Genomic DNA, 19359 nt, shown 5'->3' on the forward strand with positions numbered 1-19359 from the left:
GATCGACGGTTGCACTGACAAATGGAAATAAGCAGTTGCCGAAGGGGCCCGCCCACAGAAGGAAAACTAGTAGAGGTGGCGGCTGCAGTGGCGGTCGGTGCCGGACTCTGCTCAGCGCTGAGGATTGGCCGCACACAAAGCTTATCTGACCTCTACCCGTCTGCCTTCAGCCTTGATTTGTGATCCTGGGCTCTTCTGGGCTCCTCTGACCCAGTTAGCCACACCTCAAACGCAAACCATGTTCCCGGTGAAGGTGAAAGTGGAGAAATCAGGTGAGGACTCCGAGGTAGGGGGCTTTTAGGGGAGCACCAAACGATCGGGGTATGGGAGCTCCGAAAGACAGGATTATCGCCATAAGACGGGCCACGCAGCTTTTTCCTGCCACCCGTCTGACTATCGCTGTCAGGCATGGAACGATTCTTGCCATCTTCATACCCTCCCGGTTTGTACTCAAGGTAGCATTGAGGTTGAATGGTGGTGGCTCAGACTCTTTGGTGCGGTGAGACATGGGGATCCCGAGCCGTGTAACTCTGAAAAGGACTCGTCTTGGCTCTGCCTCAGTTTCCCTATTTCCAGAAGTGGTCATTAACAGCAAAGATCAAGTATTGTGCTCAGAGCCTGAGTACAGAGAAGCTTTTAATCTTGGCCGTTACTGTATCCCAATAATCCTAGGAAGTAGGAAATGTGGTGGCTGGGGAAACCGAAGCTGAGAGAGAGGAAGTCATTTTGAGTTGGGTCCAAGTTGATGGGAAACCAGGACTGGCATGTTGAGGGCTAGTGGCACAGAATCCAGACCCCTCCTCCACCCACCCATCCCCCAAAAAGAGTAAAATGATGTGTAGGGTGTTAAATGGTATAAGTGGTAATAAAAACGAAACAGGAGAAGGTAAGATCTGACAAGATGAGGAAGAGAGCCATGAGGGTAGGTGAGGGACCAGCAAATCAGATCAAGGATACAGCTCTGAAGAGGCCCTGAAGTGGAAAACTGATTTGGCCTGTGCGAGGACAAGTAGGGAGGCCAGTGTGGCTGGAGCAGAGGGAGTGAGGTAGGGAGCATGAGGGGATGAACAGCAGAGAGCGAGAGGGAAGAGAACAGATCTTGTGGCCCCAAGTTAGGACTTTGGTTTTTGCTTAGAGGGGAATTGGGGAGCCAAGGGAGGGTTCAGAACTGAGGAGCAAGTTAATAAAAATGTCCCCCAAATGCAAACAAACAAACAAACAAACAAACAAACAACAAAAAACTGTGGGTGGAAGAGTAAAGGCCTGGCCACAAATAATGGTTGGGGCAGGGGTAGGCACGGTTATGGAGGCCTGTGAACACCGGGCGGAAGAGCTCAGTCCTGGGGCTCTGCAGAACTGTAGAGTGTTCTAAGCAGGAGAGGATCAGGTTTGGTTTGGTTTTCCGAAGAGTCCTCTGGCTACATTGTGGAGAATAGATCAGAGGAGGAGATTGAGGCTGGGAGCCCAGGAGAAGTAAGGGAGAAGACCAGGGTACGGAGGGGGTATGTGGAGAGACACTCAGGAGGCCAAATGGACAGGCCCTGGGGTTGGTGGGCTGGGGTAGGGGAGGGTAAGAGGTGTCTGTTATGAGGCCCAGGGAGGGACTGGGGGGCCGTGGGGCTACCCCGAAATGGCCCAGGAAAAGGGGTAAAGTTTAGAGAGGCCTCGAAGCTCGTGTGGGACCCAGTAGATGGTAGGGGCCGAGGGGATGTTCAGGGAAAGGTATCTAGGAGACCATGGGATCCCAAGGTCTAAGGTTCAGGAGAGAAGCAGGGAGGGGCTAGGGAAAGAGATGTGGGTATGATCAATGCCTTGGCTCCTGCCCAGGGCTCTTTGCTAGACTCTGAGCTGCCTCTAGCTCTTCACCCCCACCCTGTCTCTCCTCAGTGACGTTGGGAATCCCTGTGTCTCCCTGTCCCAGGGCTGGCAAAGCATGTCCCCAAGTGTCCTTCCAGGCTTTGAGCATTGGGACAGAGTGATGCTTGGTACTGGCTGGAAGAAGAGAATAAACACCCCACAAGAGTGAGAGGAGAATATGTATAACATCATCACCTCCTTAAGTTCTATGATGAGGGCAGGCAAACACACAGGCGGACAGAGCCAGGAATGCAGGAAGGTGGGCCCAGATATCATTTCCTGCCAAAAATGGATATTTTGGGTGCAGTCTCCAAATTATTTTTTTTTAAGATTTTATTTATTTATTTGACAGAGATCACAGGTAGGCAGAGATCACAGGTAGGCAGGTGGGGGTGGGGGGAAGCAGGCTCCCTGCTGAGTAGAGACACATCCCCCACATAAGGGGCTCAATCCCAGGACCCTGGGATCATGACCTGAGCCGAAGGCAGAGGCTTTAACCCACTGAGCCACCCAGGTGCCCCTAGTCTCCAAATTATTAAGTGTTGTCCATTCAGATTTAGTTCAGATTTAAAATAACACCAAACAAAACAAAAAATCAGCCAAACAAAACACATCTGGGGGCTAGATTCTGCACCCACTTTGAGTCTCTGCCTTATAACTGTGGCTGTAGAGCCAGATGGCCTGTGTGCAAATCCTCAGCCCTGAAATTGCCTCGTTGTGTGACCTTGAGCAAGCAGCCTAACTTCTCTGTGCCTCAGTTTCATTATACATGAGATACATATCTACCTGCCAGAGTCATTTTGAAAATATAACAGGGTTAACATGTGTGACGTGCTTAGAACCATTCTTGGCACATATGTACAACTTTATTATTATTATTACATGTTGCTCAGAGATTTATATACACCATAGGTTTATTTAAATCTCAGAACAGTCTTTGCAGTTAGGTAGCATTGGAAGGCCTATTTTCAAGATAAGGAAACAGGCTCAATGAGGTAAGGTGACTTGACTTTGGTCACATGTGAGCATGTGGGACAGTCCTGGGACCCAGGGCTTTTGCTCTTCACATCAGTTGTCTTTGCCCACTGCCCCCTCTCAGCATGCCTGTGCCTGGCTGGAGGCTTGGATACTCATGCCCTTCCCCAGCCCAGTTGGCTACCCACCTGCCTTGGACCTGGGCACTGACTCCTGCTCGCTGTCCTCTTCCCCAGAGTTGGAGATGGCCAAGGCCCGGAACCAACTGGATGCTGTTTTGCAGTGTCTGCTGGAGAAGAGCCACATGGACAGGTTGGGATCTGGCCGGGTCATTGGGGTTGGGGGTCCTGGCACATTGGACCCTCTCTCTGGTCCTGGGTGCATCCAGAGGCTGACTTAGGGAGCAGGGGGCCCAATGGAAAAGCCACTCAGTGTCTTCCCACTTGGCCTTGGGAACCCGGAGCCCACAGTTCTCTCCTGCTACCAGGGAACGTCTGGAGGAAGAAGCTGGGAAAACCCCCTCGGACACCCACAACAAGTAAGTTTTGTGGATGGGATCTGAATCTGAGGGTTTGTGTGGGACAGCTTCCTCCCTTATCCAAGCTTCCTCCACCATACTCCTAACCAGCCCGCATGTATGGAGACCTTGTGGTGACAGAAGCTTAGGTCCCCTCCTGGTTGACACCTACAGCCCTGGAGGCTCAAGCAGGATGCAGGCTCTAAGGGGTCGGTGGGGGGTGTCCACATGAGCATCTCAGTCTCCCCAGGGCTCCCTTTGGGTGGTTTTGAGCAGGGGTTTGTTTGAGGGTCAGCCTGCTGACACCTTGTCTCTCCCCACAGGGATTGTTCCATTGCAGCCACTGGCAAACGGTAAGGTGGCAGGGGCCCCAGCCCACTCACTGGCAGGAGGTCGCCAGCCCTTGCCCTGGTCCTGATGTTCTGCCCCACACAGGCCATCCGCCCGCTTCCCCCACCAGCGGAGGAAGAAGAGGAGGGAGATGGATGACGGGCTGGCAGAGGGAGGGCCACAGCGATCCAGTGAGTAGGCGATGGCCCTAGAGGGCCGGCTGGGTCGGGGAGCTGTGTGAAGATGGTCACACGCCTTCCCCTCCCACTACCCTAGACACGTATGTGATCAAGCTGTTTGACCGGAGTGTGGACTTGGCTCAGTTCAGCGAGAACACCCCCCTCTACCCCATCTGCCGAGCCTGGATGCGCAACAGCCCCTCAGTGCGGGAGCGCGAGCGCTCCCCCAGCTCCCCGCTACGCCCGCTGCCTGAGGACGAAGAGGTTGGACATGCGGCGGGCCCCTTCCGGGCAGCCAGTGGGGAGATGGTGAAGGGTGTCCTCTCCAAAGCTGGTGTGATAGGCAGGCACAGGTCTCTGTGTTTGCTGGATCCGATGCAGCACACAGATGTGAACCCTTTGGCCGAGAGTGTGGATGGAACTCCTTAAAGCAGACAGACACAACCACCTGGCCTGCCAGGGGGAGGGGACAGGGCTTCCTGGGGCAGGTAAATGTGACCTCCAAGATTAGAGGTTCCCAAAAGCTGGGGGGCTTACTGCAACCAGGTGTCCTTACTGCAACCAGGTGTAGCCACCTGCCTAGGGAAGCGGATGAGGGTTACTCGGCTGGGTAGGAGAGATTGGGGGTCCCTGGGCTGGGGTCCTTACTGCAACCAGGTGTAGCCACCTGCCTAGGGGGGTGGTCCTTACTGCAACCAGGTGTAGCCACCTGCCTGGGGGGGGGGGGGTCCTTACAGCAACCAGGTGTAGCCACCTGCCTAGGGGAGCGAATGAGGGTTACTGGGCTGGGTAGGAGTGATTGGGGGTCCCTGGGCTGGATAGAATAGAATCAGGGATCCCCGAAGCGACATTTCTTTGGCATGGCTCCTAAGATGGGTCACTAGTGAGACCCTTGTGTCTGCTGTCACTGGGAAAGGCAGGAGGAATGAAGTGCGTACTGCTGGCCCTCTTCTCTAACTCTCTTGGGCCTGGCGTGGGTTCCCTTGTGTCCCCAGAGTTCAGAGGTCACCAACAGCAAGAGTCGTGATGTGTACAAGCTGCCCCCACCCACAGCCCCCGGGCCGCCTGGAGATGCTTGCAGGTCCCGAATTCCATCCCCCCTGCAGCCTGAGACCCAGGGCACCCCTGATGATGAGGTGGGTATGCAGGCTGGACCAGGGCTCTGGGGCAGATGGTACAGGGCTTGGGCATGGCCAACCCAGCCTGGCCTCTCTGTCCACGCAGCCCTCCGAGCCTGAGCCCTCACCATCCACACTCATCTACCGCAACATGCAGCGCTGGAAACGCATCCGCCAGAGGTGAGCGTCCCCGAACCTGCTTGCACCCCCATGGCTTCTGTCCCAGCCGCTAAGTCCTCCCTCTGCCTCTCTACCCCCACCACAGGTGGAAGGAGGCATCTCATCGGAACCAGCTTAGGTACTCAGAAAGCATGAAGATCCTCCGGGAGATGTATGAGCGACAGTGATGTTTCCCTGCTCTTCACACATCCCCCCAATAAACATCCCCCCCCACACCTTCACACCAACCTCCGCTCTCTCCAGCCCACATTTCCCGGCTCAGACATAAAGCAGTTGGCGTAGCTCTAGCACGTTTATTGGGGGGAATGGTTAAGGGTGGCAGGAAATTCAAGGTGGGAGAAGGATTGTGGGGTACCAAAGCAAAAGTGGCTGCCTGGTTGGATCTTGGAAAACGGGGGGGGGGTATGTGAAAGGTGGATTACATCGTGGGCTGTGTGGCTGATGATTTGGGAATTAAGACAGAATGACTGGGTGGAGGGGGTGGTTCTGGTTAGAGCTGGGGATGGGGCTTAGGGTATCTGTGCAGTCTGAGGTTGAGGGTCCTGCTGGGCCTGGAATAGGTGTCCAAGGGTGGGGGGGGTCAGAAAAGGGGTTCAAGAGTCTGGGAGGGGGTGCTGGCTGGGGGTTTAAGTCACAAGATGGGTGGGGGAGAGTAGATTGTCCAGTTGGAATGAGGGGAAGGATCCAGAATCACAAGGCCCAGGCCTTGGATGGTCTGGATATTCGAGGGGTGGAGAGGGATTATGCTTGACTGGCCTGGGGTGGGAGCAGGGCTAGCCACACCATAATCCAGTGTTGGAGAGGGAAGAGGATTAAAATGCTGCGATGTGGAGATGTTTTAATAGATGAGTCAGAAGGAAGCAGAGGAGGGAGTTCTGAGTGGGTTTACATGCCAAGAAAGTGGGGCCAGGAGACTGCAGGCTGAAGGTTGTCCCCCAGGACATGGAATCTAGGGAGGTGTCAGGAGTTTGAAAGCTGGAGGGGGTGTGAGAACGGGAGTGTCGGTGGAATGATCTACGTTACCAGGGCAGGGTCTACGTGGGAAGGGTCAGGGTAGGATCCCAGACTGGGTGGGTGGTTTTGGCGCGCTGGGGACATCTGGCTGGGCGGAGTCAGGTCGGCTTTAAAAGAGGGGGCCTGAGGCGGCTCCCGGGGTTCAGGCATGAGGCCTATTTGGCAGCAGCCTGTGGCTGCGGCAGTGGGGCCTGGGGCGTTGTGGGTGCGGCCTGGATGGACAGGACGCCCTCAGGGGACAGCGCGGACGTCACGGCGGCAGGGTCAACGCCAGCCGGCAATTTGTAGCGGCGGTGGAACTCGCGCGCGATGTATCCATGCTCATCCTGGAGAGAGAGGGGACTTGAGGGGCCCCGCCCCTTCCCCATGGATGTCCCGCCCCTCCTGCCCGCGGATCCCGCCTACGCGTTCTGGCCCCACCCCTGCCAGCGGGCTCACCGGGCGCTCCTCGTGGCGCGCATGCACCTCCACGTGGTCGCCAACCACCTTGACGGCGATTTCCTCCGGGGAGAAGTGCTTCACATCCAGCAGCACCGAGAAATGCCCGGGCTCCGTCGGGACCTAAGCACAGCCTGATCGTCATCACCCGGGCGAGGCCCCCAGGAGCCAACAGGGCCCCTCCCCCATCGGTTCTGGGGCTGCCCCTGTCTCAGGCCTCCGGAACTGGGCAGTCCCCTTTCCCACTCGTAGCCCCAGAGGATCTCTTCACCCAGAATAACTGCTATCACCCGTCCCCCTGTAATCACTGAGATTCTCTCATCCAGAGTGATGAGGCCCTCTTCCCCTGCAAGGTCAGGGACTTCCGCTCTCACAGGGTAAGGCCTGCCCCCTCCCCCAGTGTCAGAGTGTCCTTTGGACACAGAATCCCCAGCCCCCTATACCTCAGAACTCCTGATGCCCTTACTGCACACCAACGCCCCACCACCACCAGAAATTGCCAAGATGCCTCTTCCCCCAGCTTCCAGTGTCGTCTTTTTACCCTCCCACTGGAGTCACGGGCCGCTTACGCCCTCCACAGTTACAGTACTCTCCCCCCAGCTTCTCAGAGTAGCCAGCCCCCCCTCTTTCTCAAGTCACAGGACCCTTCCTCCCCCCTCTGTCTCTCCAGGAGACATAGGGTCACCACATACAGTCTCCAAATTCTTCCCTGAGAAATGACAAAACATTCCCTCCCCTCAGGAGCCCCTGGGAAGCCCCATGCCCTTCAGAGTAACTGAGCGCCCCCTCTTCCCCAGATTTCCCGGGTCATTAGCCTCCCTCAGAGTCACCAAAGCTCGCCCCCGAGTGACGGCCCCACCCTATCCGTGACTCAGTCATTCCAGCCCCTCAGAGCTGAGACCCTCCTCAGATGACCAGGGGCCTCCCACCCGCCTCAGTAATCCGGCCTGTGAGATTCCATACTCAGGAACTCTGGAAGCCCCTCTTGAGTGGCTGGACTCTCCACCCGGCTCAAAGTCGGGGGACATTCCTCACCGCCCCTTCGGGATGACCGGGGGCCCCAAGCCATGCAAGTGGTCGAGTTACCGCCCTCCCCCAGGCCTGGCACCTGGGCGGTAGGCAGCGCCACGCTGGGTGCGCGCAGGTAGTAGGGGGCCAGTGAGGCGGGGCAGAGCGCAGCCAGCTCGGCCTCCAGCAGCCCCTCGCCGAAGCGCTGGTCGAAGAGGCGCCCAGGCGCCGAAAGCCCGGGCAACGGGGCCGAAGCGCGGCGCAGCCAAGACGGCTGCACAGGCACGGGGATCTCCATCCTGCTTCGCCGCCGCCGCCGCCGCCCCTAGGCTCTGCAGTGCCCCTGCGTGCGCCGCAGCCGCTCTTATAGTACGCCTTGTGTCCGCCCCTCGGCGGGCCGCCCGGGGACATCGGGACCGCGGCCAGCCCCAGCCATTAATAGAGCCTTATTTAGAAAGCCCAACAATGACTTGGCCATTTATTAAGCGCCTGCTGGATGCCAGAGAGGTGATCCCCCGCTTTCCCAATGGGGAAACTAAGGCTGAGGAGGCGGAGCCTTGACGGCGCAGCATTTGGGACCCAAGGCCCGAAAACCCCACTGCAGAGTTCGCAGTCCCTTTAATTCACTCCCGCCCCGCAGGCAGCCCTGGGGATGACGCAGACGGCGGTCTTAAGAGCAGATTCTTGGGTACAGGGAATGTGGTAGCCAGCCAGGCTGTCAGGAGGACACAGAACAGACCCTACTCCCATCTCAGCAGAACGCTGGGCCCAGCCCCCCAGCAAGCCGGGCCTAATTCGGGGCCTCTGACTCAGCCTCGGGTGAGCAGGGTAGCGGGGTCTGCCAGGTGAGCAGCGGCCAGAGGGCGCGGGCACGAACAGGCTGGCCCCCCAGGGGCCGCGCGCCGGGCCCGAAATAGCTCGTTTTGATCCCACCACCTCGGCTAGGAGCCCAGGCCTGGCACTTAGCGCAACCAGCTGCTCCTGCAGCAAGACGGGAAGTGGTTAATGACTCCGCGGGACCGGTTGGCTGGCGCGATTGATGGACGGGCGGCAGTTAGAGAGGCGACAGACTCCCCGATTGCCCTGTACGCGAGAAACGGTGGTTACTTTGGAGTCCAGACAAGCTTTCGGCAGCAAAAGTGGGAGTGGCCATAAGGCACGGCTGGAAAGAGAGTACTTTATGACCCCTCCTAACCGCGAGCTCACCCTCGGATCCTTTCCATTGGTTCACAGGCTTGCCAATTACTGCTGCGCGCTACGATTCTCCAATCAAACACGCTCTCTCAGTCAGGCCGAAGGTACGGCCAGTTGTGCGACATCTCCCTTTGGCCGCTTCCCAGTTACTTTTATTTTCTCCTCCATCATTGGTCGCCCTGGAGGCCGCTCTCTTCCCGCGCGGGCTCTCCGGGAGAGGGGCGGGCCTAGCCAGGCATTGCTAAGCAACAAAGATGCACGAAGGCTCAGCCCAGTGAGGGAGCGGAGCTGGCGGAAGCGCCCAGGTAGCTGCTGGATGGATCGCAGGTGAGGCCGATCCTTCTCCCGGGGACCCCAGGAGGCCCGGGGAGGACCTAGGGTGAGATGAACACAGCGTCGGGTCCGGTTTGCTAGGGTCCGGAGTCTCTATTTTTAAACCGCACTGGAACTACGACTCCCAAGATGTTCCACATCCGCCGGCAGCGCCAGCTTTGGACTTCACCATCTCGGGGTCCCATAGCGTCTTACGTTCCGCTTTCCAAGTGGCTCCAAGGGCTTTTCGTTTTTCTCCACAGGGGTCCAGTGTCATCTTGGGAGTTAAATTTCTGAATTTTAAAACTGCCCCAGATTCCTGTGGGTGTTGGTTTTTAACTTTATTGCTTAGACGGAGCCCAGTTGCTGTTGGGGATTGTAGTCCTTTTACCATTTACACCTTAGTGTACCCAGGACTTTATGGGAAATGTACAGTGTAAGGGGTTAGCCGTGGTTCTCAACCCGAGCTCCACGTCAAAATCACCTGGGACGGTGCGGAAGAGATACAGATGACTAGCCCGCTTCCAGATAGTATGATTCTTTTCGGCTTGGGGTGCGGACCGTGTACCTGTATTTTTTAAAGGCTCCTTTATTGGATTCAGGCTTAAGAACCACCAGTTGGCAGTTCTTGGTTTTCTGAGACTGCCCCCAAGGGCTGGTGGGTAATCGAGCCTCTAGTATCATTATCTTGAATGTGCAGCACTGCTTCATGGGAATTATAGTTCGTCTCTTCCTGGAATCTATGGGAATGGTAATCTGGTTCTCCCCTCCTCTTCCCAACCTTGAAACCTGACCACCCCACAACCCCCCAACAGGAAGGCTCTGCCTGCCAAACTCACTCTCCTCTTGCAGTCTGCCAGTTTTCTCCATCCAAGACAACCCCCTTGAGGATACTGCCCTGGATCAAAGCCACTATTGGCCATCTGGAAGCCAGACTTGGCACCCCAAGGTGAGGACACTCCATAGAGAGTGCTGTGTGTGAGCCCAGTGGTGAGGAAGTGACAACCAGAGGGAAGGAGGACATGTGATGAGAGACAGGGGTGAGAGATTAAGAGACAGTCCCTCCTCACCTCCCCATGGCTCTGTCCTCACCCAGTCTTCTGTCATCTGGATCCCCTGTTGTAGCCCCCAGTTACTCTAAGTCGTAACCATTGTGGGATATGTTTCCTCCCCTCTCGACTCGACTAAGACAAACTTCACGTGTGCCTTCATTCCCCTACAGGGATGACCCATCCACCCTCACTTTCTTCTCTCCCTACCCCCCTATCTTAGACCCTGACCCCATCCAGGTCCCAGAGGTCCAGGCCCCCAGAAGCTCCAAAGGCTCTGACCACAGGTCCCAACTCCTCTGAACTGTTTGAAGAGTCCTGGCCATCCAGCTCAGAAAGCCCTTCCCCGCCCAGCACCACTGAAGGACAGATGGGAACCTCTCCGTCACCCACCCTGGTGGACAGCAGGGAGTCTGTGGTGGCCAAGTAAGTCCCAGCAGCCCTGGGGAAGAGAAGGGTTTGGATCAGGAGGGGGTAGGCGTCCCATAATAATCACCATAGCAAGAGTTGTTTATGCAACACTTTTAGGACCACGCTTTATGTGTGCTGTTAAGAGCTCTGGAGGTAGGCTGCCTGGGTTCAAGTCCCAGCTCTGTCACTTACTCTCTGTACGATCTGGGCCTCAGTTTCTTCATCTGTAAATTGGGGGTATTAACAGCATATATCCCCTAGGGCCGTTTTAAGCTTTCAATGAGTTACTGTCTATAAAGTATCTAGAACCAGTGCTATCACATAGTGAACCCTTGGATTTGTAGCATCCAACTTCAGCTGCTCTACCAAACAGCCCCAAATTACTTGTGGCTTAATCAAGAGAGCATTTATTTCTCCCTCACGCAACAGTCCAGGCAGAAGCAACAAAGGCCAACACGGCAGCCCCCGGCTCAGGTGTCAGGGACATGGTTTGCTTCCTGTCTTGTTGCCTCCCATCACTAGGCTGTTGCCCTTTCCTTTATGGACCAGAATGGCTCCCAACCACATCCACTTTCCAGAATCACATCTCCTCATCTCAAAACCCTGCTGGTCAAGAACCTAGTTATGGGGCCATAACACTATAGGGACCTCTGAGAAATGTATCTGCAGGAGAGTGGCTATGGGCCTAGTATTATACAGTCTTATATAATACTGCATTACTCTGTAAGAGAGAACAGATGTTGAGGGACAAGCACTAGGTACTGCCAAAGTATTTGATAAACATCACTATTGTTATTGTTATTATTATTTGGCGCTCCTCGTTCACCCACCTCCCATTCTCTGATGCTCACAGGTACATAAACCGGTTCCGTCAGGCTCAGCCCACAAGCCGAGAGGAGCGCCGGCCTGCAGGCCCAACCCCAGCTGACTTTTGGTGGCTCCCGCCTGAATGTCCAGACACCAGCAGTCAACTTGCTGCAGGTATCAGCTTTAGTCCTGTCCACTGCCGGCCTAAAACCTTTCCTGATCAATGCCCCCAGCAGACATGCCCCATGCCCCCCTAAAAATCAACTGGGGCTTCTCAGCAGGAGCCAATGAACCAGAAGGAAGACCCAGCACAGCAGTCCCAATTCTTGCCAAGGTGGCCAGTGCATCTCAGGCTAAGGCTGTGGCCCCCCTTGAGGAAATGAAGCAGGTGATATATATTCTCATCTACTTTCTTCCCTGTGTACCTGAACTGACACCACCAGTCCTAGGATAGAATTACAGAGTCAATCCCCAATTCAAGGAAGCTTAAAGAAAAAAGGAGGATTTGTTGGCTCATGCAATCAAGAAATCCAAATGTTTATGTTTTCAGGCATGGCTGGATGCAGGTGTTTAAATGGTTTTAGGAGGAACTTGACCCTCTTGACTCTCTGTTCCTCTTTCTTGGGCTCAGTCTCAGGCAGGCTTTCCCCTTGAAGTAGAGAATGTGGCCCCAGTGACTCTTGGCTTCTAGCTTACATAATCACTTTAGTGGAAAGAGGAGCATTTTCCAGTAGTTCCATCCAGAGCCCCAGAGCTTACTCTCATTCATTCATTCTTTTTTTTTTTTTTTCTTTTTTCTTTTTGCTATTCGTTTATCTTTGAGCCAGTTGCTGTGGAATCAGAGGACAGATTGTTGTGATTAGCCAGGCCTGGTCAGGAATGTGGGGTCAACCCTTCTCCCACAATAATGACTACAAGGAGGGGTGTTAATCCCCAGAGGAAAACTGGATCCCCCTTCCCTGGGGAGAGGAGTGGATTCCTTAGATGGCTTACCAGCATGTGAGCCTATCAGCTGTAACACAGACCTGTACTCCAGGTGTTGTGTCCAAAGTCTTTTTCCCAGCACCCTTTAAGATGGGGCTAGCCTCTAATCCCTCTTCCCTCACAGAGCCTCAACACATGGAACTCGTCCCTGCTGGACCTGGAGACACTGAGCCTACAGAGCAGAGCTGCCAGGCTGCTCAGACACAGGTAGGTGCCTTCCTGCCCCCATCCTCCTGCCCCTGCACCCCCCTCCCCGCCAGCTCCAGGCCCCGCCCACTGCCTCTGAGACCCCTATTGCCTTGCTTGTGCTTTTTCCCTACAGCAAGGCATCCATCTCTGCCTCCTCACTAAGCCCTAGCGATACCAGCAGCTCCTCATTCCCAGTCAGCTCTGATGGCCTCTCTCCCTTCTCCGTGACCTTCACCCCTGACTTCAGCAAAGGCTCTGACCCCAAGGCACATGGTAAGTTCTGAGGCAAGGATCGAGAAGAGACTGGATGTGAATCCCAGCTCTGACATCTACCCGCTATGTGACCTGGGGTCTCTCTGGGCCTCTCTGTTTCTCCAAGTTTTAAATCAGCAATAAATGAGTTGAGGGTACAGGGAGCTCTTGCCACAGTCCTCACAGCACCAGTTGTTAACATGGCAGGTTTTCTCTCTGCCTCCTGTTTGCAGTTCTGAACACAAATTTCCAAAATCTGAAGGCTTTTTCCTCATTTGGCCCTGTACCTGTTTGGACAGCAAAATCTGACCGAAAGAATATGAAGGCTGTTTATCATCTCTCTGTATCTCATTGAGGGTGAATAGACATATTTTTTGCTATGGCTGTGTTACCTTGAGCCACAGGAAACTTGTCCTTGTTAGTAAAAGATGGTTGAGTATGGACAGTTTCATATTGCTCAGTCTAGGGTACTGAGCCAGCCCTCTGCTGGTGCTGGACATACGATGTGATTTCGCCGAAGCAGGCAAATTGTTGAGCTCCTAATTCCAGCCACCTGAAGTCTTCAGATTTCAGAGATGGGATTATGGACCTGGATTACGGTTACTCCATGGCCAGGTCGTGGGACGCAGTGGTGCACAGGACAGATCCTGTCCATGTCCCATGGGGTTCGAGTGAATGGGGACAGGCAGGCACAGAAAACAGGTGCACCTGCGTGGTATGTGATCCTGGCGGAGCTCTCGCTTGTCTGATTCTTTGCTTCTTTTCAGCTTCACCTCACCTTTCATTCACCTCTCCTTCCTAAGCCTCAGTGTTCTCATCTGCAAAATGCGGATAAAGCTAGTATCTACTTTGTGAGTTGTCCTTTAAATTTACTCATCCTTTCATCTAAAAAGCATTGAATGTCTATTGTGGATGAGGCCCTAGGAGGGGACTTGGGGATTCCACAGTGAACCAGGTGGAATCCTGGAAGGTGTGGTCCCACCTTCATGGTCCTCATAGGACCATGTGAGCCAGAAAGTAGCCACGTAACCCCACAAACACATGTGAAATGTAAGCAGAAATGAGGGCCCTGTAAGAGAGGATGGTGATGCTGGGAAGTCAAGAGAAGGCCTTCTTGGAAGAGGTGCTAAGTGGAGACCCGAACAACGAAGGTGGGGACAACACCCCTGCAGCATATACAGAGGACCTAAGGTGGAAGGGAGCACGGTGCAGATAATGGACTAGAAAAGGCGGGGGGAGGGTGTTTGAGAGTAGTATGGGGTCAGGTGGAAGAGATTGGCAGGGGTCAGATTACATCGGGCCATAGAAGCATGGGAGGCATTTGGTCATTATCTTAGTACTGGGGAGCCATGGGAGGGTTCTGAGCAGGGAGGGATTCAGTCTTTCTTGGGTTATAACAGACTCCCTCTGGCTGCTGTCACCCCCCCACTCCCCCTCTACTGCCCCACCATGAGAGATGCTGGTAGTTTCTTTTGGGCCAGAGCCTAAGGAACAGAATAGAGGGAAGGGGCCAGCTTTGGAAGTAGAGTCACAGGAAACAGAAGGCAGTGAGAGAGAGAAAGATCCAGGATGACACCCCCTTCTCTGTGCAGCATCAGATGGGGGGGTTCATAGAGACAAGAGCCCTACTGACCTTGACCGATGAAGTTATGCTCTGGGTGCTCAGAATGACGTCCATTTGCCCCACTGAACTGAGGACAGCCTATGGCCCTCCCCTGGGTCACTGCTGTATCCCTGGACCCTGCAGTTCAATATAATAAATAGTTCCTTTGGCATTTATGCCCAGATACTGATGGCACCAGCCTTGTTCTTGACACTGCAGATGTACTGATGGTCAGATAGACGAAAACCACTGCCCTTGGGTAGCTGGCATTGCAAAGGGAGAGAGAAGCAAGCAAAGAAGTACCACACTGAATATGTTAGAAGGCAGAAAGAGCTAAGAAGGAACCTGGAACAGGAAAGAGGATATGGGCTGGCAGTTGTTGCAGTTTTAAATAGACTGGCCAGGGAAGGCCCCCCTAAGAAGGTGATACTGAGTAAAGATCTGAAGCATGGGAGGGATGGAACCATGTGCATCCAGGAGGGAACAGCACTCCAAGCAGTGGGAAGCACAAATGCAAAAGCTTGCTTTTTACCAGGACAGGGGAGGATTCCAATTCAGGAGGGCCCTGACCTGACTCAGGTTTTCCCAGGCTCCCTCTGGCCATGGGGGTGTGTGGAGGGGTGTGGGGGGTTAGACAGGACAGATTGGGAGGACAAAAGTAGACTAGAGAAGACCCTGCTGTGGGGCTGGCCCCAGGAAATGGCAGTCAAGAGGGGGAGAAGTAGGCAGATTCTGGAGAATCTGTCTTGTTCACTGCTGTGAACACCATGTCCAGAACAGTGCCTGGCATATAGGAAGAACTCAATAAATATTTGCTGATGAATAAAGAACTGAATGACGACAGGTTAAGAAGCCCATGAGTGCTCTTGCCTCTGACTCTGTCCCCTTTCTCACTTCCTGCTTGGGAGAGGAGCTGGGACATTATCTGGAGAGCCTGTCTGAATACCTTTCTGGTACAGTCAGAGGGGGTATGCACAGGCTATCCTTGGTTTGCTCATCACACCAGCCCGTGGCCTTACCCTTCCTCCTTCTACTTACCCCACAGCAACACCAGCGCCTGCCTCCATCCCTGCGCCAGCCCAGGTCTCCTCCCAGGCACCCCTGCGTCCAGAGGATGACATTCTATACCAGTGGCGGCAGCGGCGGAAGCTTGAACGGGCTCGGGCTCAGGCTCAAGGAGGGCAGGGTGATGGAACCTGGGTACTACCCCAGACTCCTGCCCTCACCACTCCAGTGAGACTCGGCAGGGGTGGGGGTAGGGGTGAGGGTTGGGGAATGAGGCGGGGAGCTTGAGGGGGCTGGAGGGAGGGATGCTAAGGGAAGTTGGAGGAAGGGGAAGCCAGAAGGGGACTGAAGAACCCTCTGCCCTTTTTCTCCCTCTCCCGTCCCTGCCCCCATTTGTCTACAGGCCCTTTCTGCCCCTGCAGAGACTCTCGGCTCCCTGGGAACCCAGCCTCCCTGCGTCCCACACTGGGCCAGTGTGGCCCGACCTGGGCCCCTGGAGGCCTTCTATATGGAGAGATCTCCTATTCCCCCAGGGTTCTCTCCACACATCTTTTGGGGTCCCAGCCCCCATGGGTTCTTCTGGGCCCCGCAGTCTGGTCCCTGGGTATCTCTCGGGGCCATTCCTCCTGCGCCGTCAACCCCTGTGGCTCTGGCTGCCACCCCCCTGCCCCCTGCCTCCGCCCCGGCACCCGCAGCTTCCACCCTCCAGCCCCCAGCCGCCCCCCAGGACCCGCCCACTCCTGCTCCAAGCTGCCCGGCCCAGCCCGAGAGGCAGGGCCCCAAGCCTCAGAGTAGCAGAGCCCCGTCCCAGGAGTCGGTTGGGGCAGTCCTGGCAGCTGACGAGGGGCCTGGTCCCCAGCTCAGAGGCGCCCTGGGCCAAGTAGTATCCGCTCGCCTCTTCCCCGACGGCCTGGAGGACACGCCCCCTCACCTTGAGAACCCACCTCTACCCGAGGGTGAATCTCTGAAAGTCAAAGCCACACAGCCCCAAACCAAGATTGCGCCACCTCGCTCAGAGGTCACGCCCCCTCTATCTGGATCACGATTTCCCAAGGCACAAACTCTGCGAAGTCGGTCTAAAGCCGAGTCTCGGAAAGCCAAGGCCACGCTCCCCCTAGCGGTGTGGGAGCCTAGGAAAGACAAAGACACTCCCTTGGCTGAAGCTGGGTATCAGGCGCCTGAGGTCCCGCCCACTCCAGCTGAGGAGGCGTTTCCTGGCGCCAGGGCTCCGCCCCCTTCCTTCAAGGCGGGGTCTCTCGAGGCGGCTGGGGCTCCCTCGTCTGCTGCTGGCCACGCCCCCTCAGAAGATCTGCTCTGCCAGGCTGCCCGACTTCTAGAGGAGGCGGAAGGTGAGCTGATGTGCGTGGCTACGCGGATCTGGACGGCAGTCCAGCACCTTACGAGTCGACATCCTGGCGCTCGCCCTTTTTCCCCTAGACTCTGACGGCAGCGAGTTCCAGGACGACCCGGTACTTCAGTTGCTAAGAGTTCAGAGGTCCGAGCTGAGACGCCAGAAAAGGTGACCGTCGCCGGGATATACAACACCCTGTTCCCAGAGCCATCCACCACCCCTGACTCCAATCCTGAGCACATAACCTGAGCCTCTACTATCCTGGCTTTTTTTGCAGGAAAGTGGACGCCCAACTATGCCTCTTACTGGAGCACACTGGAGACCCAGGGACTTGGTCTTCTCCAACTAGGTCGCCCCCCCAGGTCCCCAGGAAGGCATCTGCAGAGGAAAGGAGTTTCTCTTGAGACCAGACGACATTGAAGTGTATAAATTATGTTTTTCCCAACACAATATATTATTTTTTTCACGTTACTGATTGTCTCTGAGAAAGTTGTTCAGGAAAGGCTGAGGGTCATGCTAATTTAGAGAAATAGCTCCCTCCCGCCCCAATCCACCCCCTGCCTCACCCCCACTGTAGTTCCCCACCGACCGTTGGCACAGTTGGCACAAAATTTCTTCCCGTTTCCCCTCTGAGGAATCCTCTCTGAGGTCCGGAGAGGGGGAGGGGTTCCAGGCCAGATTTCAGGCAAGACTGAGACCTTAGTTGACTCTCAGCTCAGAAGCGGACCCTCCTGATTCAGCTGAAACCAAAGGGCTGTGTTCTGGGCTAATGAAGCTAATGGGGTCATCAGAGTGCTGGACAATGGTCAGTCCTCAGTCCGAAGCCTGCTTGAGCCCACAGCAGCATTCAGTGTGCTCATCCCTCCCTCCTTGGAACACTTCCTTCCCCTCTTCCTAGTGCCCCACCCTTCTCCTCACCTCTCTGGTCACACCTTGTCATTGGCCCAGTCTGTCCCTTGAGGATATCCCAGGTCCCTGGCCTTAACTATATGTATTCATTCCCAGGTGCTCTCATCTAGCTTCACCTGTCTGGACTTTTGAAAAACCTGTTGTTTTGCCTGTAAATTCTTTGATGCACTTCCCATTAAGAAGTAGAGTCAGTGTCCCTTCTCCCTGAAACTAGGTAGAACTTCGGGGACTGCCTCAACAAATAGAATACAGAGGAAATGACACTGCTTTAAGTTTCTAAACCAGATTAGAAAAGATGATACAATTTCCACTTGGTGGCCCAGCATCCCCTCTCTTTTGTGTGTTTTGGAGCCCTGGGCTGCCATGTAAAAAGTGCAGTTGCCCTACTGAGGGATTTTGGTTACACAGGTGTATGCACTTGTCAAGATTCAGTGAAAATTCTGAATTTTATTGTAGGTAGAGTTGATCTCAAAATAAAAACAAATATTGAACTCTAGTTAAAGATATGCATGCTGAAGTGTTTAGGGGACAGTATACCAATATCTTATTTATTCTGAAATATATCCAAAAAATAGTGAGACTATTGGAATAGAATGGAGTAATAGGTGAATGTAGATACAGTAAAATGTCAGTGGTAGGATCTAAGTGGTGGGTATATGGGTGTCTACTGTGAAATTCTTCAACTTTGCTATATGTTAGAAACTTTTCATAATAAAATATTGGGAGAATTTATGATTAGGATTATTTTGATATCTGTATTTATTAAAAAGGGAGGATAGAACAGGTTTCTGTCAAAAGTAGCTTCTGAGGGCTCCTGGGTGGCTCAGTCAGATAAGTGTTTATTTGATATTGGCTCAGGTCATGATCCTGGAATCCTGGGATCGAGTCCCGTGTCAGACTACCCACTGAACAGGGAGGCTGCTTCTCCCTCTGCCTTTCTCCCTGCTGGTGTTCCTTCTCTCAAATAAAGACAGAAAGAAATTTTTTTTAAAAAGTAGCTCTGTATATCATAGACATGGTATATATTTGTTTTCAGCCTTTTTGAACAAATCATACATTTAAATGACATTTCAAAAAAAGGAAATTGCTCTTTAGATATAAAGAGAAATGAAAGATGTTCATAGTAGCAGAACTTGATCTAGTTGGGGGTGACTGGAGCCTAGAAGAATTTCTGAGGAAGTTACACTTAAGCTGAGAAAGGTAGGAATTAACTCATTGACAAAGGGCCATTCTAATTACTATTGCTGGATTATAAATCATCCCCAAAATTTAATGGCATAAAACAACCATTTTATTATGTTCATGGATTCTGTGAATCAGAAATTCAGACAGGGCACAGTTGGGGACAGCTTATTTCTGCTCCATGATGTTTAGGGGTTCAACTGGAAAGACTCAAAGGTGACTTGACAGCCAGGGACAGAATCTCTGGAGCTTCTTCACTTACAAGTCTGGCACCAGGGCTCAGATGACTCCAAGGCTGGGCTCAGATGGAACTGTAGCCTGTAGTGCTTACACATGGTCTCTCCACAGGGCTTGGGCTTCCTCAAAGCATGGCTTCCTGGCCATAGGTGCACTTCTCACATGATGCCGCAAAGCTCTGGAGCTAGTCATTCCAGCAAACAAAAAGGAAGATGCATTGCTTTTTTTGCAACTTAGCCTCGGACATAGCATGTCAAT

General features: G+C 54.1%; 3 protein-coding genes across 6 annotated transcripts; 2 read left to right on the top strand and 1 right to left on the bottom strand.

The window, feature by feature from the left end:
* Positions 1-80: 80 nt before the first annotated feature.
* LIN37 (lin-37 DREAM MuvB core complex component) lies at positions 81-5377 on the top strand. Its single transcript, XM_032841733.1, has 9 exons — positions 81-272; positions 3069-3144; positions 3320-3370; positions 3673-3702; positions 3785-3870; positions 3956-4122; positions 4854-4994; positions 5083-5156; positions 5242-5377. The coding sequence occupies exons 1-9, from the start codon at positions 239-241 to the stop codon at positions 5321-5323; spliced, it is 741 nt and encodes a 246-aa protein (XP_032697624.1). The 5' UTR covers positions 81-238; the 3' UTR covers positions 5324-5377.
* Positions 5378-5434: 57 nt separating this feature from the next.
* On the bottom strand, positions 5435-7970 carry HSPB6 (heat shock protein family B (small) member 6). Its single transcript, XM_032841734.1, has 3 exons — positions 7717-7970; positions 6609-6731; positions 5435-6496 (listed from the first exon to the last, which is right to left on the bottom strand). Exons 1-3 carry the CDS (start codon positions 7912-7914, stop codon positions 6326-6328), a joined length of 492 nt encoding a protein of 163 aa, XP_032697625.1. The 5' UTR covers positions 7915-7970; the 3' UTR covers positions 5435-6325.
* An 899-nt stretch (positions 7971-8869) lies between these two features.
* PROSER3 (proline and serine rich 3) lies at positions 8870-17365 on the top strand. Of its 4 annotated transcripts, none has more exons than XM_032841728.1 (11): positions 8870-9137; positions 9975-10071; positions 10395-10597; positions 11436-11563; positions 11671-11777; positions 12498-12580; positions 12696-12835; positions 15463-15650; positions 15826-16771; positions 16860-16941; positions 17051-17365. In XM_032841728.1, the coding sequence occupies exons 1-11, from the start codon at positions 9127-9129 to the stop codon at positions 17175-17177; spliced, it is 2112 nt and encodes a 703-aa protein (XP_032697619.1). In that variant the 5' UTR covers positions 8870-9126; the 3' UTR covers positions 17178-17365. The 4 variants fall into 4 exon arrangements, with proteins under 4 accessions (XP_032697619.1, XP_032697617.1, XP_032697615.1 ...); XM_032841726.1 differs by having other exon boundaries at positions 8871-9137; positions 11668-11777; XM_032841724.1 differs by lacking the exon at positions 8870-9137 and adding an exon at positions 9196-9675 and having other exon boundaries at positions 11668-11777.
* Positions 17366-19359: the final 1994 nt, after the last annotated feature.

This window comes from Lontra canadensis, unplaced genomic scaffold, assembly GCF_010015895.1.
Source record: "Lontra canadensis isolate GAN:19392208 unplaced genomic scaffold, GSC_riverotter_1.0 scaffold125, whole genome shotgun sequence".
Lineage (NCBI taxonomy): Eukaryota > Metazoa > Chordata > Mammalia > Carnivora > Mustelidae > Lontra > Lontra canadensis.

Coding starts and splice junctions, on each gene's coding strand:
- LIN37 (XM_032841733.1), top strand. CDS start 239: ATGTTCCCGGTGAAGGTGAAAGTGGAGAAATCAG. Junction 273..3,068: donor GGTGAAAGTGGAGAAATCAG/GTGAGGACTCCG, acceptor CCTCTTCCCCAG/AGTTGGAGATGGCCAAGGCC. Junction 3,371..3,672: donor CCCTCGGACACCCACAACAA/GTAAGTTTTGTG, acceptor CTCTCCCCACAG/GGATTGTTCCATTGCAGCCA.
- HSPB6 (XM_032841734.1), bottom strand. CDS start 7,914: ATGGAGATCCCCGTGCCTGTGCAGCCGTCTTGGCTGCGCCGCGCTTCG. Junction 6,732..7,716: donor TGGCGCTGCCTACCGCCCAG/GTGCCAGGCCTG, acceptor GGCTGTGCTTAG/GTCCCGACGGAGCCCGGGCA. Junction 6,497..6,608: donor CGCGCCACGAGGAGCGCCCG/GTGAGCCCGCTG, acceptor CTCTCTCTCCAG/GATGAGCATGGATACATCGC.
- PROSER3 (XM_032841724.1), top strand. CDS start 9,632: ATGACTAGCCCGCTTCCAGATAGTATGATTCTTTTCGGCTTGGG. Junction 10,598..11,435: donor AGGGAGTCTGTGGTGGCCAA/GTAAGTCCCAGC, acceptor TGATGCTCACAG/GTACATAAACCGGTTCCGTC. Junction 16,942..17,050: donor GAGCTGAGACGCCAGAAAAG/GTGACCGTCGCC, acceptor CTTTTTTTGCAG/GAAAGTGGACGCCCAACTAT.